Genomic DNA, 25,358 nt, shown 5'->3' with positions numbered 1-25,358 from the left:
CTTGTGGCTATGTTCAGTTTTCACTAGGTGACAAGGAGCAGACTACTCCCCAGTGGGACGCAGATTCAGCCTTTGTTTTTTCCCTGGCTTCCCCATGCTGTCCAGCCGAAGCCACCGCCAAGAATTCAGAATCCAGCCCTGGATTTACTGAGCAGCAGAGGCAGGAGGGGACGGGGATCATTCTGTTGGGAAAATCTCAACTCCCCATCTCCTGTGCACAAGGAGAACACAGAAGCCCCATGCTGGAGGTTTTTCTGTGAGCAACCATCCAGGCTCCTCTTCAAAATCCTGTACACAAATAGGCCACCCCTAAACCTAATTTTTTTCTCACCAGCGCATGATGTGATCAGTAACTCCCAGAGTATGGAGAAGGGCTCCCGGGAAGTTACTCAGTAACTAACTCAGTGTTTAGTCATTGCATTAAATACTGTTTTCACAAAGCAGTGCTTTGGTATCTGATGGAGTCAAGTGTTCTGCAACAGGAGGCGAGGGGACCATTTCCAATGGTCTGAGGAATGAGGGGAAAAAAAAATAAAAAATAAAAAATCTTGCACTGCATGATGCCAGCTTGGAGGAAGAAGGACAAACCTGAGCAGCTCCTCCTGCCAGGTCACAAGCAAAGCTCTTGTCTGGGGACAGAGCTGGCAACACTGGTGTCTTCTCTGCGCGGGAGGTTTTGTGCATTTCTTTTGTAACAGAAAGTTTTGCGCAGATATGTCAGAGATGACCGATTTGTTAAAGCGCTGCAGCCAAATCTGACCTTAGTCCTACAGGAATCATAGCGGTGCAAACATACCACATGAGAAAATACGGAAAGCCAGAATCATTATTCTTGCACCCTACAGCTCCGAGGGTGAATGCACCAACTCCTGCCTCTCCCGGGCACAGTGCGGATAGCTGAATTCAGCAGCGAGGCTATTAACTTGGGAGAGTTTGATTTAGCTCTGGGATTTGCCACAGATCTTTGTAAATTTGGCCCTTATATTACGCTGAGATTATTTTAAAACATTTGAACACATCAAAACTGAGATTGTGTCCAGGCTTTTCCAGACATGGCACAGCACTCGACTTCTGTCTCCTGACCTCTCTGGACAAGAATTGTACAGACATAGAAGTTCAAGGGCCCTTAAATGAAGTGTCTCATATATATAAACTGGGGGTAAACAACACTTTTGGCCACATTGTTGTCAGGATAAATCCCTTAAAAACTGTGCAAGTCTCAGAAACAAATGCAACTTCCCTCCTAACCTGAGAGTGCTGAAAGCTTCTGCAGGGTGGAGAGTGTCAGCAAAGCTCGGAGCAAATCACTTGAAACTTTGCAAAAGAGTGCAAAGCCTCAGGAAAACAGCCCCGTCAGCACAGTATCATGTAACCTGGAGCTCTAAACCAGCAGATGTTTTCCTAGTAACTTGCAATAATACACAGTACTATGCATACAATAATAGCATACACCGATTATAAAATTATTTCAAAATATAAATCGCATTCCTCCAAGTGCTCCTCCTAAATCATAAAGCAGTTGTCTTGTAAAGTCATTACATGGTATATATGGTTCGCAGCTCTGCTGATTTGTATCTCACAATGGCAACTTGTTCTGAGGCTGGATTCTGCCGCGTTACGGCCAGGGAGGACGATGCCGCCACGCTCGCCTGCTGAAACCGCTGGCACACTGAATTCCGGGCAGCGCTACCAGGGAGCGCGCCTTTAGGGCCCCAACTGCCACAGTAAATCCATGTTTTACAAGTATTAACAATTAAACCTCCCCACCGCCTCTGCATGAAGTGCTGTAGATTTGGGTTGAATGATTGCCCTTCGCTCCCCCCTCAGATTCAATCACAGAACAGCACAGCAAGGAGGACATGCTCCGGAGGGGTGGGGGTTACCCACAGCCCTGCCCCGACTTAAATGCGATAATATGTTTAATGACTAATAACAATTAAATGAGATGCGATGGAGAAACCCCAAAAGAGAATTTACCGCTGCTCTTGGCAATTTAAAATGCTACAAGACATTAGAATCAGAGAGTATGATATGAACAAGGCAGAACCCTCACTCACACAAGCACACCAGTCATTCATTCATCACCACTAGGAAGTAACCAAGATATTCTCGGGACGTCTATGAGTCATGAAAAAGCACGCTTAGGTTTGTTATCTATAAACTTCCATGGTTACAATAATAATCAGGGCCAAGAGTAAAAACAAACAAAGGAATTTGTAAAAACAACGGAGCCGAGGTTCATTTTATCTGCCCCTGGGTTCCTAGATGTTTAGAGTGCGTTTACATTATGTTTTCAAACTCTGCTTCACAACCAGAAATATTGATATTCATGGTTGATTTCTTAATTGAGAGCTAAGATTTTCAGGGGATCCTTGAATTTTTACAGCTCATGTTTTCAGAGATGCATAAAATCTCATAATACTCATGATAAAGATGTCAGTAGTTGCCATCAGTATGCCTTTTATTTCTGAACACTGCCCCAGTCACTGCCCAAAATTCACTGAAAGTAGAAAAGCAGTAATTAGGACTATGGGCCAAAACTTGCCTCTTGATGCTACTTTACAGATCTTCTGCTTTATCTACACATTGCTAGGATGTGTTCTGCACTCGAGCACAGCTCCTGAAGGCAAGGACCTATAGCTCGAGATAAAATGCAGAATTCAGCGATCAACAACAACCAAGGGAGATGTCTGCTCACCGTTCACCGGCACCTTCCATTCTGCCACTGCTCTCCTTGTACTAGCTGCACAGCACCAACAGCACAAGGACATTTACAGACTGTGGGGATATCAGACAAACATACCATTAGAATAATTTCTCGTGGCTGTGACAGCCCCAAATACACCACATTGGCCAGGGGTTGCCAAGGTGAGCCCCTTAAGGCAGCAGGATGAAGTAAAGCCCACGGCTGCTGGCTGCTACGCCAGCCATCTCACGCAGGTAAAGAGCCGTGGGCTGGGCTGACGGGAGCCCCCCTCGCCCCCAGGGCTGCTCCCTGCGCATCTGCCTTCCCAGCCTTTTTTATTAGGTGTTGGAAAGTGAAATCCGAAGGGGGAAGCAACACAAACAGCAAATGCTACCCATAAAAACCTCCAATTGCCCACTGGGCTATTACCTTCAATGGTATTTTCATTACTTGGCATCAGCTGGGATACAGATGGCTGCCTAGAGTTACTGGCTTCAAAAACGAGGTCAACAGTGGCACAGATATAAAATAAAAATAAAAATCCTGGGCTTTACTCACCAAAGCCATCCAAGTAACAGCAGCCTAATAGACAAAATAATATCCCTGAGAGATCTCATCAATCCCAGATTTCACAGATGTGGCTGCCCTACCTCATAACCAAACTAGCTAGCAGGGCAGACGACCGAGACAGTGTTATTATAGGCACATATTCATTATTTTTTCACTAGAATCCATTAATTCCTACATGAGTTATTCCTTCTGCATGACATTACAGCAAACACAATCAACATTTTTTTTTAGCGTTTTTAATTATTTAGTTAATCATTTGGTAATAGTTTATGGAAGAAAGGTAACACAAAGTCACTACTATTGTTCCAGTCATACCGATGTTCCATGGATCAGACAGGTCCCCTTGTTCCTTCTGTCCCTGATTTGATACAAAATGTTCCACAGCCAAAGCAACCTACAAAAGTTTCCTTTGCTCATGCTCCTTTTAAGGCTGCTTTCCCAATTCACAGCAATATCAGCAGTTGCAGGGAGGAGGGTTTTCTGCTGCAGTGTGGAGCTGAGGCGAGCAGCTGCGTGCTGGGGAAAGCACAGCTGCCAAGAATTACCTTAAATTGGTATTGCTGCCAAACAACACAGCCACACTTTTAGTCATGTGAATCTTCACTGGGAGTTTTGGCTAAGGTTATAGGATTTGTCCCTGGTAAAATATATAATGGTAGATCTTTAGGTGAGAACAATCAAATCATATTTGAAAGCCTCATTAGAAAAATAAAACAATATTTAGCTGAACAAGCTTCCCAACTGAAACCACATTGTAAGCACATTTAAGTGCTACGCCACCAGCTCTCTGAACCCACAGAAAAATCTTTAGAGAATACCATGCACTGTATCACACAACACTGGGACATTTTAGTGTCTTAGTAACTGATAAGTGGTTTTAATTGTACCGTTTAATATAGTTTCTTAAACCAGCTGAACATCATTTTGTGTGGCTCAGAGGTTACCAGGATCCCTGGGCCTCAGAGAAGCATCTGCTCAAACCATTGAAATGGAAATGCAGCTGAGTCAATGTTGCTGCTGAAAGGGAATCGCCTTCACTCCTTCTCTTCCCAGTCCTTCCCTTGCCATCCCGGACACCAGTCTTGCCGCAGCTCCACAACTGGTTGGACTCTGCTGAGTTGATTCCATTTGCTAGCCTGGCAGAAGCTGTTCAGGGGATTTATTTTGTTTTCTGGTGGTTTATTGAGCTAACAGAGTTCACAGAGGAACCGGGTGAATGGTGAGCCAGTGCCAGGGGAGAGGAGAGGACGCGCTGCCGGCAGGACGGCCGTGCTTCAGCATCCCCCAGCCACCCCAGCAGCTCATGCTGTAACACAGAAATTCATCCCAAGTCACTTCATGCTCACAGCGTTAGCTCTGTGCCGAGATTCCTTTGATATCAAATGGAGTTCGGGTGTGAAACAAAAAGCATTAGGGCTTGTCCCTCCAATCTGTGACCGCCCGAGCTAATGGCAGAGGGTGGGCCCTTGGTGGTGCGGTACCCGAGATACAGATGTGTACCCAGCACGCAGGCAGCAAACAGAGGCTTACCAGAAATCCACTTTGAATCTGATATTGATTCCACTCAAACCAATGGCAAAACTCTTTCTTTATAGTGTCTGAATGAAAGGGCAATCTAAAGAAGAAATAGGGCATCCTGTTTCAGTAATGTGTCACTTGTCAGAAGTTGTACGCTTTCTTTTTCACAGATACCTATAAAACTAGAATTTAAATGAGACTTGTCACTACATTGAAAAAATTTGTTCAAGAGTCACACTTGTACCTATCTAAGTATTAAAGAATACTGCAGGATGCTAATAAAAAACTCCCAAGGAAATAGTGATCTATTTGTTTATCTTTTAAGCGTTGTAAAGTGTGAAAAGAAGAGAGGGACATTATGGTTCCCCTGGGACAAAGGTCTGGCTGAAGAGCAGAAATGCCAGCTGCTGCCTTCTTTTGTCATCAGGTATGTGCTCCTCTCTTTCTGCACTTAGAAAAATAAATAAATAACGAGGGCTTCTGGTGGTATGTCGATCCAGTTACACGGCAAAGGCAGCGGCAGGCTCTCTGCTTTCTCTCACAACACTCGAGTACAATGGTGGCTTTGTTACAGGGAGGCTAAATAAATAATGTCACCATTAGATGTCATAAAGAAAAGGAGCATTACGCGATTAAGTTCCAGATACAGAGTGGGGCAGCTCTGCCATTCTCCCAAATAAACCAACATACAGCAAAGGAAGCTGCAGACTCTGCCAGCGTTGGTCCAGCAGCATGTGGGTTTTTTTAAGGCAAAAATTACGCAGGGTCAACAGAGATAAAGAACGTGAAGGTCTGGCCATTAAGTACCGTTCAGTTTGGAATAATGACTGATAACAGGTATTTCTTTCTCACGGGCTTTTGTTTACTGCAGTGAAGCTTATAAGTGTATAAAACCAGCAGGGTCTGAACTAAAGTCTCTTGAATGTAGCTTTTGGAAAAAAAAAAAAAAAAAAAACAAACAAACAGTCTGTTTCACAACACAACTTGAGCACACATATTTTCACAAGTAAAAGCAATGTTATTCTAATAATCTAACACTAAAAAGTTTCAGAGGTCTCCATGCAAGCCAGCTCATTAATCACATAGCTTCACATTTGGTAAACATTCACTTGACCAGCAGTCTGGAAATGCCAGTAATTCACTTAAATTCTGGAGTCTCCCTGAACTTCAGAAGGCATTGGGATGACAAAATAATATACAAAGCCATTTTACATTTAAGATTAATATTTTAGGGAGCATATTTTTTTTTCCCCTATATAATTTTTCTGCCAGTAAGTACCTTATTGTGCAAGATGTGAACAACAGAAATTTCACAACAGCTTTTGTGGGAGTTTTCACTATGGAGAAAACTCAGGAACAAATTTCAAGATGTTTTTCATGTGTTAAAGTTGTAAGAAGCTATTAACAGAAAACAGGAAGCACAGAAGGGGTCTGTTCTGGAAATAAGCGGATATAACAAGATGCTACAACTGATCCCAGCTTTTAAAATCTGATTTTATATGTTAAAAGAAACAATTTTCCTAGGTAAGCAACATGAAATTCTATTAGTCTCATCTTATGACTAACAATTCACTAACAAAAGCCACTAACCTGGAAAGGATTTCCTTTTTATTTAACATGAGTAAATCTTTCTTGTTTTACCCATCTGTTTTATATAATTTAGGCAAAGTTACCTGATATATATAAAGGTGCTTTGAACTCAACCCTTCTCAGATGTAGAGCTGACAGAAGCTGTTGAATGGACAGATTTGGGGCCGCACAGTGATTTAGCCACATACATGCAGTAAGTTAATGGCAAAAGTGGAAGAAGAACAAGTCTACTGTCCAATTCCCTGCTGTATTGCCTAGACCTGATTTCCTGTGTTAAATAATCATGCAACAGGCAAGCTGAGTGCATTTTCAGAGGTCAGTTCAGGTTACGGGCTCAGATCCTTCAGCCCAAGAGACCCAAGAGTAGGCGCACAAGCTCATATTCCGTTCATATGTTAGAAGAGGTTCTACTGACCCTTCTGAAGTACCACAGAAGCAATTCTAAAAACCGTGCCACTCACCATGGGCCTTCCTACGGATTTAAGCATCTCCTCTACTTTAGCGCACAAGACCCGCTGCGAAGAAAATGAGAGCAGCTGGTGCAAAAGGAAGGGCAGGGAAGGACCAACATCCCAGAGTCGCTCTCACCCTTGTAATTCTAAGCTTGGTTATGGTTCTGCATCTGTCTGATCCGTGGGGCTCCTCAGCCCTCACTGGAAAGTGCCACATGGCAGAAACAGTAGCTGAATGTCCTGAGGAACAGATGTTGCTTACAGAGAAAGTCATATTCTCCAGTTAAACAACTTCAGTCAAGGGTTTGCAGGGAATTCTCATAAGATTGGGATTGGAAACTCAAAATTTCACTCTGGTAGAAGCACCAGAGATGTGACCCTTGCCAGCTGAGATCTGCCAGGAACAGCTTTTGGGCACTGTCCCATCATAGATATTTTCAGTGGTTAAGTAAGAATCACTTCAGTTCATATCAAAATGACTTTTTCATCTTGTCTACAAAAAAAAAAAAAAAAATACAAGCTTTTGTTTCATGCCAAATAAAACATTAATTTTCCATTCAAAATGAAACATTTTATTTCAAGGTGTTCAGAACATGCAAAACCATCAAAGAACAACCAAACCATGGACATGGTCAGCGGTGTAACTGAACAGGGTGTAAAAACACATCCGAAAGCAGGACACTTTACTGAGCAGTTAACTCCTACTGAGGTCTAGGAGGTAGCCAAAGTAGCGGACACCGTGAGGGCAGCACTCATACCCCTATAACCTTACAATTAAATGGTTTTAGAGCTTCTTCTACAAATGGTCTTCAGCAGCAGGGATGGGTAAAGGAATAAAAGGAGGGAGGCAGGGACAGGTGCAAACCGCACACTTGCCATAGGCAGAAAAACCACACTGTGCCTGGATTAGACAAAAATACAAATTGTATGAGCTCATCTGATCTTAAGCTGGATGGACTCTCGAATATATAAATCCCTTAGCAATGTGGAATATGCGTGTACGGCCACGTGTCGTGGGGAATCGGCACAGATGACCTCCTTTTAGCTTCGACAGAACAAACGTTCCTGACAGGAGCCAAGCTGTTACTGCTCGAGATTCACAGTCAGCAGTTGAGGGAGAAGAGAATTTCAGCTCTCCGAGATCCTGGGGCATCACATCACTGCTGCTCTGAGCGTGCCGAAGCAGGCTGAGCACCACATGCTAGGACTTGTATGAATGTCCTAAAGCCGACCGCTCATGGCACTGGGAATATTGTTCCCTTAGAAAAGTTTGATTGGGTAAAGATTAGGAGAACTGAGACACTGGTCATTTCTCAGGACGATTTTGATAGCATCAGTAGAATACAAGCAGCATTACATTGCTAATGCTTGGATTTCTGCAATACATGGGATGAAGTCAAATCGTTCTTGAGTCTTCTACAAATTGTCCTGTAAAAATGGCTTGTGATATTTTAGATAGCAGAAAATTCAATGTCAGCAACAAATATGCAACACGATGTGACCATTTAAAAGACAGAACAGTAAAAACCCAGAAATTAGCTTTACAGTGATTAGCCACAGAAGTACAACAAACTCTTGGGTCAAGCCTTTACATTTTACAGGCTCTAAGATTATCACAAAACTCAGCTCAAAGAGTATGTTTACTATCTAAACCATTTGTTTTACAACTCATGGAAAGTTTGTTGACAATTTTAAAATAAATACTTGTTTGTAATTTTATATTAAAAATCTTTTTCAGGAGAACAAAAACCCCTTGCTGATTTATATTTATCATAAAAAATAATTAACAATAAACATTTGCTTCAAACCAGGATTGAAATTGTATTAGATACTGGCTCAGTGGACAGCTCAATGTATATTTACTCCTGGACAGATGAATAGCAAAAAGATATCATTTTCAAGTTCTGATCATACTCTTTCCCTGTTCTTGAAGCTAGAAGCCTGTATAGTAACAAAGACAGGTGCAGAAAAGTCTGTGATCCAAGAAATAATTTTATATAGCTCCACACGCATGGAATGCTGCACCAAGAATAAACTCCCAAAAGAGAGATGCCACAGTTGGGATGAAAAATAGACAGGTTTGGTTATTCTAGAAAGGTCCGTACAATTATCAGCAATGCTTCACATTTCCTGCTCTAGGTACTTATGACAAATGTTTATCAATTTGACTGGAATATTCCAGCTGGACATATGCTCATTGGGTTTGAGTGTTCTTGTTTTAAATTATCAGATGAAACATTCCAGCTGCTTAAGAACAAGTCTCAGGATAATACATTGTCTTCAAGGTTAAAAAAAATATTCTGACAATCCTTTATGAAACAGTAGTTCTTGCCTTTCAAAGTTCAAACTAACAATCTGGCAAGGAACAGCTATTGCACCAAGTACTTGGTTTTGATTTATCTGTGAAATCCCAGTAAACTAAATTTGGCACTGAATTTAAATCCCTGAACAATCACTTTGCATAAATTCAGTAGTGGCTTGATGTAATAAAGTTTCCAGGCAGTCAATCCACAGTTTACAAGGCTATTCTTGGAATTCTAGGAGCCCAGCATCATCCACAGCTGTGCTCTCATTTCTGTGCTGGTCAGATCACAGTCACATGGAGCAAAGGAATCGTCAAATTCAGAGATGAGTTAGAATCAAGTGGAATAGAGTAGAGTAAAAATATGTTGAGGCTGGACTGGTGGGCCAGAGGGAAAATGATGGAAAAGGTTGTCCTAGCAAGGAAGCTTGAAATAAGAGCCAGTAAAGGCAATTAATCAGGGGGCACCAAAAAAAAAAACCGAAAAAATCTGTTTTGGAAGAGGATGAAGAGGAAGATAAAGATCAGATGGGAAACTAGGGGAGTCAGGACCTGTTTTCACAAAGAGATTAGGGTTTGGAAGTAAGAGTGTGACAAGGAAGAGTTTGTGCCGAGGCAGGCAGACTCCGTAAGATCCAGCAGAACAGGGGGTGTTCAGGCAAAGAGATGGACAAAACCCCCAAACCCAAGATACGAGAAAAAAAAAAAAAACATACAAAAAAAAAAAAACCAAACCCAAAAAAAAACCCCAAAACACAAAACAAAACTCAAAACCCCAGAAAACACTAATAAAAACAACGGAATATTAAATATTCTTGACTCAGTGAGAAGGAAGAGCATTCTTGCCAAGTAGGCTAAAGTCTTTGCTCAAAAAGCCAAAAACAAGCTGGTCATTAATGAAAACTACCACCACAGTGCAAGAACTCACCCTGGAACAGGGAAAGTACAGTTTAGACAGCAGAATAAATTACAGCTCCTCAGATTGCCTGAGTCTGATAGACTTCACTCCAGGATACTTAAAGGCCTGGTTAAAGCAGCCTCAGGACTGCCACTGTTTATCTCCGAGGGCTGGTGGAAGCTGGTCACATCACAGAAGACAGGAAAAAAGGCAAATAAAATGCCTGTCAAAAGGGGATGAGAGCTGGAAAAAACTGAGAGGAAGGCGAGAGAAAGCATCTGGTAGGCTTAACTTTGATTTCACCTTGTCTACTGTTGGCAAGTCCATGTTTTTAAACAGTCTGTTACAGTTGCTTATGATCAGTTCATTTGATTATCTGCATATTTTCTACACTTCATTGTATGAAGATTTTCCAAGCTCAAACACTTTACGTATTCCCACACAGTAGTTTGAAAGTATTCATTCTTGGACCACCTTCTGTCACTCCTCATTATTCTGTGAGTGCTTCCAGCGTCAGATGGGAGAAGCCTTTGGGGGTAGCAGAAGGCTCACGGTAAATCCCCAGGCTGAGCCAGCCAGAGTGTCGGTCACTTCAACAGGCACAAGGCACAAGCAGAACATGTTTCACCCTGCACCCCGTACCGCCCCGCACAAACCACCGGTCTGACAGGAGGGCAGGCCAGGCTTATATTCACAGAACGATGCATATCTATGAGAGCAAGTACAGGCACTCTGTTAATCTGCATATGAAAAAATTATAAATCTCACTCAGACATATAGTCTACACCCATGCATGCACACAGAGAAAAAAAATGTAAATTCTGTGTCACTTGTGATGAGGCACAGGACTGTATCTGAGCATAATTTTCTAAACGTCTGGTTCCCATTACAGCTCGATGTGTATTGTACAACTAGAGGAATAGGAAACCCACTGAATCAGCAGGAGTGTCATCCTCACTATTGGGGTAACTGATTTCACTTCCAGATCACACTGTCAGGTGTTCATTAGCACCTAGCATTATTCAATGCCAAAAAGTAAAACCACTTTGAGGCATAAAATCATCACCCTCTTGATAGTGAAAGATCATCTAGGTCACCAGAAAATGCATTTGTCAGATTACTTATGAAATATTTAAGTACATTTATTCACTCAAAGACGTACATAATTTGACATAACATTAAGTTCTGTTGCTATCCTTTAAAAAGGTTTTTTTTGCAAGGCCCAGTAAAGTAAATGGCACCTTTACATTGATTTTACCATTTTGAATCAGACCTAAATCAGACCCAAACAAATGGGCAGGAAATATCCAAAGCAATTCATCTCTTGCATACCCTTGAGATAAATACATCCCTTGTTTAAAGAAAGTTTACATTTGCCCTCTCTTGTTTGAGTGTGCAGATGGTACACCAAAAAAAAAGAGCAAAAAAACTCTGCTGAAAGGCAGCAGGGTGGTGGGCAGGGAACAGAGAGCCCCTTAACCAGGGAGCACACTGCTACTGCCACGTCCGGGGTTGGAGTGAGTGGTGGGGTTTTTTTGTAGCACTGAAATCAGTATTGCCTTGCATTTGCCCAACACTTCCAGCACAAGCTGTGGAAATCTGGCTCTCCAGAACGTTCTGCAAGATACCTGCAGAAACAGTGAGCTGATATCACAGTACCAAAAAGACAAAACCTCCGATAATATAAACTAAGAGGGAATTTTTCAAAGAATAAAGTTTGAGACATATTCAAATTTTACATCAGGGATATTCCTAACACAGTTTTTCCTTTGCAAATAAGTTCTAAATAAATTAAAACTTAATTTTAATAACTAGGATTAGGAAAACATTATAAACAAAGAGGAACTAACTGTGACTAGTTATTTTTCCCCCCCTCTCCCCTTTGCTTTTTGTTCACTCTACATTAAAATCCTATACATATAAAATTATGTTAAAAGAACACTCACAGAACTCCTATTCCATTTCTGTGTCAATCCCACCCTTTAATTATTTTACAAATCTATTTTCACCATTTCAAGCCAGCAAGTCTCCTATCAAATCACCACAGTGGGCTCGGCCAGGGCCAGCTCTGAGCTCCAAACTGGCTGAGGCCAACTGGAACCAGCCACGATGCTGAGAATCTGGTTTATCATCTGAAGCCACAGGTCAAAGGCAGCATCTTCATTTACGCTTTGGGACTGGCACAGAGTCAGCCTGGCCACAACTGGAAGTTCTTTGAGATTCCAGTATGTCGAGGACAGAAACTTCAGACATTAAGGTTTCTTTTTTTTTTTTTAAAAAAAAAAAAAAAAAATATCAAAGCATGTGCATTTTTCAGAGACTTATTAATTGGCCAGACTTGGCAAGATTCAGAGGGAACAACAGAAAGCACATCCTTGATGCAAATTAATGCAAAAGAAAACTTAGTTCCCTTCTCTGAAGCGTGGGAAACGAAATTGTTCAGTGACAGGTCAGAAGTACTGAAAATAGGCAAGATACAATTTTTTTCCCCTAAGTTTCTTCTGAGAAATACAGGATTCATTTTGCCCACATTTCCCCCAAATTCTGGGCACAGCAAGCCAACAAAATGCAAATTCTCAGATGAAAAACTCTGACCAAGTCAACGAGGAACTGAGCATGCTACAGCTGGAAGCACCGAGCCCTGGTAGCCAGACAGCTGAGGTTGGTGGCCATGCTGGGCCAGGACAGGCCCCCCCCCCGGCACACAGATTCTTGGGCAGGGAGCTCAGCAGCCCCAGCCCCTTTCCCACCACCTCCCCAAGTTTCTCTCCCTGGCCGCAGCTCCCCGTTCCCGTAGTTCACCCCACGTGTGCGGCCAGCGGGACCCCGGCAGGCCTGAACCGCCCCGATAGCACGACCCCAGCCCCTCACGTCTTTGGACTTGTACCTCAGCACCACGTAAAGCCAAACAAGAGAGAGTATCAGAGCATGCAAAAACCCCCTCAGGCAAATTCATAAATAAATACATTTGCATATTCTCTTACCATTTGTAAATGGCTGGAAAATCTTATGTGATTCCCTCCCACACACACTTGAAAATACTTTTCTTTCTGTCACCTCCCCTATTTATTCAACCTGGATTTCTATTTTCTAAATGCACCCTCGAATCATTCTTCAAGTTTTAACTTTAATATTTTCTCATTCATTTTCACACTGAAGCACATACCATTTGGACATGTTTCTACTTTTTAATACGTCACTTCATGAATATTTTGCAAAGCACCACACACTAAAGCTAAGCTTGGAATTCTTTAGAAAACACTTATGCATCAAAATATATTCGGTTTCTACCTGACACTGCTTCATTCTTGACATTAAATGCTGCTAAGGAGACCTTTTTTCTGAGAGAAAAATCCTATTAGCAGGTCTCTGCACAACAGGAAAAGAAGGGTCCAAGCAATTACTGCCCCTGTGATTTTTGCAGGAAATAATTATGTAGCTCAGGTCTTTAAATTAACAGAAAGATTAAAAGCCCCCCTGCTGAAGGCAGCATAAATAAGCCACATTGTTACACATCAAAACTGGTTTTGTACTGTAATTCCACAAATTCTAAACTATGAAAGAATGCCTTTTACCACTGAAACACCATCAGGTTAGATAAACTAAGTTTTTTAAAGTCTTCTCTTCCTAGCAGACAGCAGTACATTACCTGGCAGCGCGCCTTCAACACCACGCACAGCGTGAGGAGTAACACACCGAAGGAACATCACCAAAACCCCTCATTCTTCCCCCCAAAACCCCCCTCACTCCCCCCCCCCCCGCCCCGTTTCCCGCAGCAGCCGGGGCTGCACCGCGCCGGCAAGCCGAGCTTCCCGGGGTAATTCCCGTCACCGGGCTCCTGCAAAAGCCGCTCTGGAAGGTTTCCGAAGAGCCGAGGGGCTCGGGGAACTTCCGATGGCTGCCCGGCTCCCCCCCCGCCCCCCGGAGCCGGTCGGCGGCAGCAGTTCGAGCCGAGCTGGGGCACCGCTGGCAGCCGGCTCGTCCCCCCCCCCCCCCGCGGCAGCGGGGACCGAGCCCCCCCCCTCCTCGGGCTTACCTGGAGCCGGCCGCGACGGGCGGGGATCCCTCCCGAGCCCGGTCATGGACAAAACTGCCCTAAACCCAGCGGGCAGGGCCCTGCCCGGGGGAGGCAGGGCGCTGGGGGCGGGATGCCGAGCCCCGAGGGGCAGAGCCGGGAGGGGCGGGCGGGCTGAGGTCCAGCCCGGCCCCCCACCACTCAACCCTCCGCCTTGGGAAAGACCCTGAAGATCATCCAGTCCGACCGTAAACCTAAACGCAAAGGCACGCCAGGAGCGTAGCCACGGCCAAAGCGTCACAACATAAAGACTGGGAGAGAACAAAATTCTGCAATTTAATTTCCTGCAATTTTAAGAAACTAAATTATAGTTCAGCGGTTGTCTCGCTAAGGGTCGCATAAGAACTCACCTTTTAACCATATCTGATAGTAGTGTCAAACAAACAAGCCCCCAACAGAATGAAAAACACAGTTTCCTGACTCCTATCTTACAGCAGAGATGTTGCAAGAACGGCCAGAACTGTTATTTTACTTAAGAGAAATAAAAACATTTTGTCGGCGGGGGGTGGGGGAAGAGGTGGGTGTGAGGGGGGGAAGTCACATCTGGCATACAGCAATTTACCTGCCCTCTATGCTGTCTGAGGTGCAGTTTGAGGTAACAGCAGCAGGCTCTCCATTTTTCACAATTTTTATTCTTCAGGGCTTGCTTTGCTCTCCAGCCAGAGCTTGCCAGGCAGGAAAATACACCAAGAAAGCTGAAAGAGATAATAACAAGCTCAACAAACTCAGCTTCCCACACCAACACACCAAGGCAAGAGGAAGAATATCCAATACAAGACCCCAGTTTCTCACTTTTTAAAATAGTTCATTCCAAATATTTTCTTCCTCCCTTGTGAAAAAAGGGAAGGGAGCTAACTCCTGCAATCCTGTCTGCATGCTTATGAAGAGAAAGGGGGACAAAAAGGCAATCAAAAAGCCCAACTAACTTCTGCTTGCGTTTTTTCACTGAATCTTTCCAGATGCCCACAACACCCAAAATGTACCAGAGTATAGTCTCATATAACTTCACATCAGACGCTAATTAAGCTAGCAATAAGATGCTCTCAAAACAGCAAGTCACTACCTCCAACTTTCTTTACCAAAGAGCATGTGTTAGGCTGCCCCACAAATTTATAGTGTGTGTGCAGCTGGGGAATGGGTCATTCCACTCACAGACCAGGTGAAAACTATTCCACCAACCCCTGAAGGTAAGGGGCAAAAGGTAAACCCCAACCCCTGATAGCAGTAGCTCTCAGATGGGATTAAATGGATTCTGAAATGTGACCTGAAAGCCACATTTTATGGATACGTATATAGCACCTCCCTGTAACAGAAATAGCACATGTAAACAAATGACAGTTCTGTTCATTCACTTCAGAAGTTTTATTTCCATAAAAAATGAACTCTGTTAAAAAGCTATCTCATCCAGGTTCCACGTGGGCAGTCATATTTGTAAGCGTGCACAAAACTTTCCCTATAATGGGTTTTCAAAGACCTGTGCAAAATAAATCAATGTCACTGATTTCACCCTTTGAAGACAGTGCATACCAAAACCGTAACTTTTATATTTCTGCTATGTACCTAACAGATGCCCTACAGCCTAGAAATACTGTAAATGGAGGTGTCCCTCTGTCACAGGACCCCTCCAGACACCTTGCTCTGCTACCTACAGCAGCTCTTTTCTGCAGCTGTTGTTTCTTTTTGGAGAACGAGCTCTCATTATTTTTTTAAAGAATATCTGATTACAACAAGGACAAACCTACTAGTCTTCTGTGTGATATTTGCTTAGCAGGTAAAATTGTGAGTGCCATACTTTAGCACTGAATATCTACATTCTTCCCCAATCATCGCACGAATGATGAAAATTAATGTGTGAATGAGTTGTAAACTAACCCCTTGATACAAAAGAGCTGTAAGAAGGCACTCCAGAAGCATGTACCTTCATGTCAGTAAAACTGAAGAGGTTTGGCAAAGATACCACACCAGTACCCAAAGGGCCACCAGCAGCCTAGCAGCACAGGGAAAACTGGGCTCATTTTCAGAGGCCGAGTGAGGCCGTCAGGTGGCTCTTTGCTAATCATTTGTTTTCACAACAGGATGAAGTAAAACTTTTCTCACACTGCTGCCTATTAAGCCACTGAACTCATGTACTAAATGAACCAACTAACCGATTACCCTGTCAAGAACATTTATTAATTCTAGTTGTACAAAGCGTCCACAAGGTCACTTCTCCTCAGCGTTATTACGTGGTCAGTTCACAGCAATGCCATGTAAGATAACAGAAAGGCACCGTGCCCAAAGGAATGGCAGCAGGAGCTCTGAAATGTGCCACGATCCCAGCTTGGCATTACCCTCCTCTGCAGCCTCTAAGAAGCCATTACGTTTATTTTTATCGCTGTATCTTTGTACAGCAAACTCCATACTCAGACCAAGCTGTTTCATCTGTCAGCTAATCTTTTATAGCACTTCAGAGAGTTACTTATTTTTATCTACATATAAATAGTACAATAAACCGGAGATGAGTTCCACTTTTTGTCAGGATATCCTAATCCAATATAGAATGCATGAGATATTAAAATGTTTAGTAAAATGATACTTCCATGAATCTATAATTTTCATACACCTAGAAACTCTGTATTGAAGAACCAGATTGACTATCGGATCATCTATAGCTAGGTCTTTTAGCAACAATTAATAGATACCTACTGTGAACAATGGAAGTGTAGCTATGATATACATTAAGTTTAGACACCATTACAATATATTTCTGTAAAGTGGGAATCCAGTATTTTAGACATGGATACCTTAGTGAAGCAGTCAGAGGCAGAAGCAAAGAGCTTTGTCTTTTTGGTTGACTCACCACTATGCCCTTGGCAGGAGAATAAAACATAGTATTATGGCACTGGATAAATCCACAGCATATACCCCTTAGCTCCATAAGGATCCAGTGGCAAGCAGTCTTCTTTAGTCAAGGCAGAGAGAGGCCACAGATGGCAATCATGAAAGCAAAGGGCTGGGTGACCCATCTTGCCCCACCCCACGTGCCAGCCAGCCCCCGCCTTTGCAGCAGCCGACACCACTACACAGGTGCAGTTCAGAGCCCGGTTGTCTTCAGGTATAGAGAAAGGGGGAAACACCCCTGGAAGAGGGGTATTTCTCTTCTGAGTGCTCCTTGCTGCCACGTACACCACAAAGCTCACCTCCTTCCCCTTCTCACCTTCCTCGCTGGAGTCAATCACATCATCCTGATGCTTTGGGGACCTCGGTGAGCATGTAAACAAAGAAAAAGGCCCCCTTAGGCATATCGTCCTCATGCAGGTTTTTCCCTTGCCTGAGGAACTTGGAAGTTTTGTATTATTTTAGGTTCTAAAACCAGATCACTGTGGAAAAACCCATCTCTCTAAAGTACATCAACTCTGCTGCTGGTTTCTTACTTGCCTACCTATTACAGCAATATCCTGCTGATGCCAATCAATATTTGAGATGTGTGCCTAGCTGTGTATATCCAGGTCCTTACAAAACTATCACGATCCTAGTGTTTGAATGGTTCATAATGTTTAGTATATTCAGCCCCAGAGCACACCTACAAGGTAAGGGACATACCAGTGCAGTCTGTCGACTCCCTCTCAGGGGTCCAGCTTCCATTGTTCACCCATTACATTTTCAGACAAGATCTTCATGCTGCCCCTGATGCAAACAGCAGCAATACTCTCTTGTAATCTTCTTTAAGTCCCTGAAACTCTGCTCTTCTACTTGTCTGCCGACAAATACAAGATAACTGTTTGTATGCTGTCCCTTCTCTTGTCCTATATTTAGATTACAAACTCTCTGGACTGTTTAGTCCATATTTATGCAGCATGCAGGAAAATGGACTCATGGTCCATTAGGGTAATTTCTAGGTCCTATAAATAATGATTATAATAAAGTGATGGTAGATTAAAACATAAGGAAAACAAATAATACATGCAAAGCTGCATAGGTAGTAGGAGAAGTAGTCTGCAAGAAAAATGGAATTCATAAACTATCCATCAGTGCCCCGGCTTATGTCTGTGTCTAGGATGTTTCAGTTCTTTTCCAAGCTCTTCAAGAAGGCTGACCTTTCAGATAGGAAAATAAGTCTTCCGTGGGACAATTACAAATATGATAAATGGGAAAAATCTTATCGTCTGTGAAAAACATCTCAAATGGCAAGTATGACTACATAGACTATGGAGACAGCTGAAACCATCAGGTACAAGAAGGCAGTTAGGAACAGAGGGGCAAACAGAGCCCAATCTTCTGCTATCGTCAGTTTGAGGGATTGCTGATGTTATCATCAAGGAGATAAAAATGGGCTGACTTGAGCACAGGCCGCTATCATCAGTGATTAAAAATACCTGTTTCACACTGTAGTCATAAAATCAGTGGTACATAGTGTTTTAGCTCTGATTCTGTCTTGTCAAACAATGACATATGTGGTTCTTTAAAATAGTTTGTTTGATCTTTTTCATTTATGGCAGGAAGAAGCCATTAGAAGTAACAGGCAACATTTCTTCTTTTCAAATTGTTAGAAATCGCTACAGCTCACATCTGCATAGCAGACCCGTAACTCAGCTGTTACTTTGCATGGGCAGTTGGCTAAGTTTCTGCAACATTATTAATGGACCCTGCAGAGAGCACCTGATACTTCTTGTATTTCAAAGTCACTGAATCAGCTCAGTGAGCCAAAATGAAAACACTTTGTTTATCAGGGCATAACAGCTATACCTGTGATTAATGCTTTTGCTCCCTTGTGGAAATAAACAAATGCCATTATCTGGCTACAGGGCAAAGCTACACATTCTTCAGCCTCGTTTTATAGGAATTTAAAAATTATTATTAGTTTCTGGTAGTACAGACTAGATACTCAGTGTTTCTCAGGGGAAAAAAAAAAAAAAAAGGAAAATATAGTTTCTGCTGCAACAATCTAATGCTCAATAATAGAGATAATAAGTATTTATGATATATAAAACATGAGATGATCAAACAATCTAATAATGGTCTGGATTTTAAAGAGATATGATGAAACCAATCTCCTTGGGCACTGTGTTTTACTAAACGGGTCTTTAATATCTTAAATGCTTGTGCACATGTATTTGCAACTACCTACAAGTGTAGGTATGCCAGAATCTTCAATCAGATATAGCTGAAATTTATAACTCTTCAGCCAATGTGTCCAAGCACGGAGCAACTTGAAGTCCAGTAAAAAGTCACAGTTTGGATGATAAACCGGCTTTGGCAGTGAGTGTGGCTTACGGGGCTGTCTTTCCTCTTTCATTCCCTCCCCCAGATCCTGACACCCCTGCCAGTTGCTAGGGTTCAGTCCTGCACGTAGGGATTGTTGTGGCTGGGCTGGATCACTAACCTGTTCAGGGCAACCAGGTTTCAGAGGAAAATATCAACAGCAACATAAACTCTAGTTTTCTCCTCTTTATTACAGGCTGCTGCAGAGCAAAGGAAGTCTAGTTTGTTAGAAGCTGCTCAAGAACTGCCTGAAGTTATAAATACATTAATGGGAAGACTCTAAGGCTTCAGTAATGTTAAGAATAACTGAACTCCTCCAGCCACTCTTACAGCACTTCTGCTCCTATTTATGCACTGAAAATGATCACGTTTTCTAAAGGGTCAAGTAGTCAACGTGCCATAGTCAAATCAAATCAACCGACCCATTAAACATTTCCACAGGTCTAGACCAACCAGTTACTAAAAATGTGAAAACTCAGCTATAAGATCCTTTGAGAGCCCCAACAGCATCTAACCCAGACACCAGGATGAAGGAAAATAAAGAAGATCTAACCTTCTTCTACCCCCAAGCATCGCAGGATGCTGATGAGCATTACGCCTGAGCACGAGCTGAGAAGCAGGCGTGCTGATGGCCCTCCAGCCATCACTGCAGCGGCTCCCAGCCTTGGCCAACAGCGCACGAGGCAGCTCACATTAGGTTTCTCCCTGACATTAGTCAGCAAAGGTGCCTCTTCAGTCACATATTGGTTCAAGTTGGATATATCTCGACTTTGACTTCTCTGCTTAGATTTCCATCAAGACAGCTAATAAATGTGGATGAGTTTTATGATCAGGCCATTAGACTATGCAAAAGAGTGGAATATATCTGGTCAGGGCTAGGCTTAAATCTACAGTTAAAAATCTCCATGTCCTTTCACCTGTTTCATGAACTTTCCAGTCTACTTAAGCAAAATTTTCAAAAGCTACATGTTTAAGAATACACTCTTCAATGCAGTGTATATATAAAAATATGTAAGATTATTTTGGCACTCACCATACAGAATAACAGATAAGGATGTTATGCCTTTAGCATCCAGAAGTACCACTCATGTCCTGTTGAGCCCCAAATTATTCAAGATAGGCTTAATAGTTCTCAGCTTGTCCAGTGGTTTCAGTAAAGTAAAGCAAGTAATCACTTTTCATTGGATTATTTTCCTACCATTTCAGCTGGATCCACCACAAGATCTGAACATCAAAAATCAGTGCAAAGGAGAAAGCAGGCATGCACATGCGGTTTGTGGAAAAGGGTAGGGTTAGAGGGCAGCTTAAATTGTCATGGAACAGCAGAAACTGTAGTTACATTTGTTTGAAACTAATGTAAAGTGGGACTAATTCAAACCCCCAAGAGGGGGAGCAGATGAGATCGACTGATGCAAGAATGCCTGACTGAAGGGTGTATTTTTAAAATTAGAGTACAAATCACCTTATTCAAAACAGTTTACACATAGCTGACCTCAGAAGTTACAGTATTCCCCTCTTATCATAATCAAATCGGCTTTAAGAAATCTAGCAGGAAATGTTATATTGTTTTATATTATAGACTGTTATCTGAATTAACCTTCCACTCCAAACCAAAGATTGACAAACTGACATTTCTGTAAGTTAATTAAACACCCTCGGAACAAGCAGTCCTTACTCAGAAGCCTTAAAATGTGAAAGTCAGATTATGGGCGACATTTCACTAGATTATTGATAACAAAGCTCTAATTAAAAACAACTGTCATGAAAACAGATTTTTTCCCCTGTATTTTCCTAACTAAACTAAACCCCATCCCTTTAATTATGTTCAGGTACAAGAGTTTCTGAATATTCCTGATGCAATCAATATTACTCCTTTTGGAGCACACTCCACAGATGGCTGATACTGCCTGAAAAAGCACTCTGCTTTTGGATGCCTTACCTCAGACTGGAGGTAAACATGTGCTGTGTGCTGGAATGAAAACAAATCTGACAGCACTGTAGTCACAGTAACCTCTCTCTCAAGTGGATAATACTGTCTACAGAGAAGTGAAATGCGAGAAATACATTAACAGAAAATGGAAAACAGTTTTTTTATTAGTGTATTATCGCTACGAGCAATAATATTTAGCTCTTCATATATTTCTGCAAATAAACATGGATTTAGTTAGACTAGCCAATGCTACCTTGTCTCCCCTGCTCCCTCTGGAGGCTGACACTCACTCTTGCTTTGTATTTACCATGCGGAAAAGGTTAACTCTCAGAATTAAGGATTTTGTTTATAATATGCTTTCATAGGCAAAGGCTCTAGCCTAAATGCAAATAGGTATGTGGTTTCCGTAGCCAGCTGCAGATCTTTCTCTTTGGTTTCTAATGAGAAAGGAATCTCCCTCCCATTCCACAGCTGTACCATATATAAGGGATCAGGCTCAGGTATTCTTTTTTTCCTTGAGTATTTTAGGGGAGGCATTTTTTTTTTTTTTGGCTGCAACCCTAAAGAGCATGGAGAGTACTTGGAGAATTTATGTTTGTTTCTATTACTGTCTTCACTGGCTTTCTTCTAGCACCCAGTGTTCTCCCCACTCCAGGGGTCGGGTGGTCTCTGAGACCTCTGGATTCCTGGTAGCTCCCGAGGACACTACCAGCGAGCTAAATTCATTGCTGCGGCCGCCAAAAGGGGTGAGACGTGGGTATGCCCTCCTGCCTCCCCTTCTCAAGGTGCTGTCTGACGGGGGACGCCAGGACTGGGAAAGCGAGGTCCCCAGGCTACAGCCAGACTCCAGAGCCCTGCGGTACATGAAGAGGCTGTATAAGATGTCTGCCACGAAGGAGGGAATCCCAAAGGCTAACAAAAGCCACCTCTATAACACTGTTCGACTTTTCACTCCGTGTTCAGAATGCAAGCACCACCACAGGGACCTAATGAAAGGTAGGTGTGGGTTGACCTCAGCTGCAAAGGTTAAATGGGGGTTTTCCACATATTCTGTGCTTGCAACATAATATAAAAATATCTTATTTCTTTAGAGCTGTTGCTGTTTTAATCCTGGTGGCTCTTCTCTTAAACTGTAGGTGTTTTTCATAACCTACTTCTCCTTGAATGGCATTAGGCATAGACTTCTCCACAGTTTGGGAAATGCCATAGAAATGGTACTATGTTCAAGATGATACTGATGTCTCAGGATGACTCATCTTATTATGAGTCAGAGAAAACTACAATTGGCTCTAAGTAAGGGAAGTGTTAAAAATGGTTAGACATAAGGGACATCATGTTTCCTTCTGCTACCCATCTTGGTTTTGTTTTTTTTCAAGGCCCTAAAAACACAGCACTGTAACAAGCTCTGTAACAAGTTGCCAGAGTCCCACTGCCAGATAACTTTTCTCCTTTTCTACGTTTCCTAGGGAAGAATCATGACCCAAATGTGTGAATGTTCTGAAGGGAAGAGTAGAACTACTTGTAAATCAGACTCGGGACTGAAAAACTAGGATGGCTGGGCACTTTGTAATTTACCATGCTTTCATGGTTTTCTTAAATGTGGGCTGGGCACAGCAACCTCAGTTAGAAACCCTTGGCCTTTAATTCTACTTATGTGACTGCTGATAAGTGATCTGAGTTCTTCTAACTTGGATTCTTTCACTTAGAAAGACAGATAACCTTAAAAATTGTATTTGTGCACAGTAACAGCGCTTTGAGATTGAGGTTCAGTTAGAAAGTATGGAAAAATAAAATAAACAAAAATCAATGTTTATAATTTCCTGGCATAATATAATATACTGATTCAGAAATATACTCACAGTTAACAGTTAATCTCATGGTTACATATCTTAAATGTAGTCATAATTAAAGTAGCAGCTTGAATCTGAACCCACTTCCTACAATTATTGAGAGTATTTGAATTCATGATTGTAGAAAACTTCATTAATATAGGAAATACAAGTTTATCAAGGTCTACAGAGCCTTCATCTGATTTCTGATTATTTGGCCTATGTAAGTTTGAAGAGATCACTTAGTGCATTTGTGTGGTCAAAAATTAACAGTTTCTAATTGTAGAAGAAATATAGTGGTGAGTAGGAAAAAAAGTAATGTATTAAACATATGCTACATCCACATCTGGAAAACAGGCTAGGAAACGGGGTCATCAATCTCAGAGTAAGATGGAAATTGGAGCAAATTCAAAGAATGCCAGAAAAATTCTTAACATCAGAGAAAATATAAGAGTAGCATATCTTACAGTAAGGGCGAATGAGACAGACGTGCATTCAGAATAACTTAGAAGCTTTGGTTCTGTTTCATAAAAGCAAAGCAAAGTGACATGAAACAAAGATAATTTTTTTAGGTAATGCTAATAAATAAACTTCTGCCTTGCTATTACTCTGTAGGAAGAATGACTAGAGTTAATGCTAAAAAGCTCTGAAAGCATTCACTTAAAACCATAGCTATTTCATTTCATGGCTTGTATAATTTGGAGTGTCTAGTTACTCTTTCCCCATATTGACACTGAAAAGGCAACTGCTAACTTCCTCCTGTACTGTTTCTTCAATGACATGAATTCTAACACTTCTTAAAAGCCTGGGGTTTCTTGGTTTTGCTCTCTTTTCTCAACTTTTAAATCTTATGTCCCTGACCAAAGTATAAATTCTATATAATAAAAATAAGGGAGGGCATCTAAACTAGTTTCTTCTGCTGCGGAATTATTTCTACTTAATCACTGTACGATAGTATTTATGTCTAGGTGGAAAATTAAGATGCATTAACTCTACAAAATTTTGTTTCACTTCTCAGGAGACATTCACTCGGTGGATTTACTCTTCAACCTGGATCGTGTTACTGCTCTAGAGCACTTACTGAAGTCTGTCTTGCTCTATTCCTTTGATGCATCAATGACCATTTCTTCTTCCATTACATGCATGTGCCATTTATCTGTTAAGGAGCATGATTTTTCTAGCCAAGTATGTCCCAGCATTTCACACACTATAGCTTTTAGCCTGCACTTTGAAGTTAGAAAACGCAAGTGGGTTGAAATTGATGTGACTTCTTTTCTCCAGCCTCTAATTGCTACTAACAGGAGAAATATTCATATGGCTGTGAATGTCACTTGTCTGATGGGTGATCCACAACAGAACACAAAACTGGAAAATCCCATTAATATGGCACTGGTTTCCCCTTCTCTTCTTCTTTATCTGAATGATACCAGTGAGCAAGCTTATCACAGGTGGAACTCACTTAGACACAGAAGGAAAAACCCAGTGCGGCCCAGGCAAAGGAACAGTCCGCTTGTTGATCCTACGGGTGACAAAGGCAAAGAGAATTCACAGGGTAAAAGGGTCTCTCGACGTCGAAGAGATGGGAATCTGAAGGAAGCACCAGCAACTCAACCTTATAATCTGAGCGAGTATTTCAAACAATTTCTGTTCCCTCAAAACGAGTGTGAGCTTCACAACTTCCGTCTAAGTTTTAGCCAACTAAAATGGGACAAATGGATAATAGCACCTCACAGGTACAGCCCTCAGTATTGCAAAGGCGACTGCCCAAGGGTCGTCGGGCATCGCTACGGCTCTCCGGTACACACAATGGTACAGAACATAATATACGAGAAGCTGGACTCCTCTGTTCCAAAGCCCTCCTGCGTTCCTGCCGAATACAGCCCACTGAGCGTCCTAACCATAGAGCCCGACGGCTCCATCGTCTACAAAGAGTATGAAGATATGATAGCTACCAAGTGCACTTGTCGGTAGTGGGTGAACCCTAATTGATTTTACTCCGGGTTTGGGTATTTTTTGCATTCTCAAAGTATCTGCAGCTATAAGCGACTGAATAGCATGCATGTCATTCTAATAGCGCTACAAAATCGGTTAGGATTCGGCATGGAGTTAGTTAGAAGATGTTTATACCACAGCACTTCTGTAGCCACTCAGTCTTTCTGGAATGTGAAAATAAATGTAAGTAGTAGCTTTTTATTGGAATAATTATGCATTTAAAATGTGGAAGAGGTTTCAACTACCAGATGTATATTTTAAGCTGTTTTGTTATA

At 42.1% G+C, this 25,358-nt stretch overlaps 2 protein-coding genes across 3 annotated transcripts in view; one reads left to right on the top strand and one right to left on the bottom strand.

Annotated features, from left to right (window-relative positions):
• The window catches only part of SHROOM1 (shroom family member 1), a 39,390-nt gene extending 25,231 nt beyond the window's left edge, over nucleotides 1-14,159 (bottom strand). Inside the window, exon 1 of one of the 2 annotated variants that reach the window (XM_042790445.1) lies at nucleotides 14,053-14,159. The gene's annotated coding sequence lies outside the window, so the exon portion shown is untranslated. The remainder of the gene's footprint in view (nucleotides 1-14,052) is intronic. The other variant, XM_042790444.1, reaches the window with a different exon arrangement.
• A 7,672-nt stretch (nucleotides 14,160-21,831) lies between these two features.
• GDF9 (growth differentiation factor 9) lies at nucleotides 21,832-25,062 on the top strand. The gene is made up of 2 exons (XM_009974586.3): nucleotides 21,832-22,258; nucleotides 24,110-25,062. The coding sequence occupies exons 1-2, from the start codon at nucleotides 21,832-21,834 to the stop codon at nucleotides 25,060-25,062; spliced, it is 1,380 nt and encodes a 459-aa protein (XP_009972888.3).
• Nucleotides 25,063-25,358: the final 296 nt, after the last annotated feature.

Source organism: Tyto alba, unplaced genomic scaffold, assembly GCF_018691265.1.
Source record: "Tyto alba isolate M040663 unplaced genomic scaffold, T.alba_DEE_v4.0 Super-Scaffold_17, whole genome shotgun sequence".
Lineage (NCBI taxonomy): Eukaryota > Metazoa > Chordata > Aves > Strigiformes > Tytonidae > Tyto > Tyto alba.
Note: the sequence above shows the minus strand (reverse complement) of the source record. Positions and strands in the feature narration are given on the sequence as shown.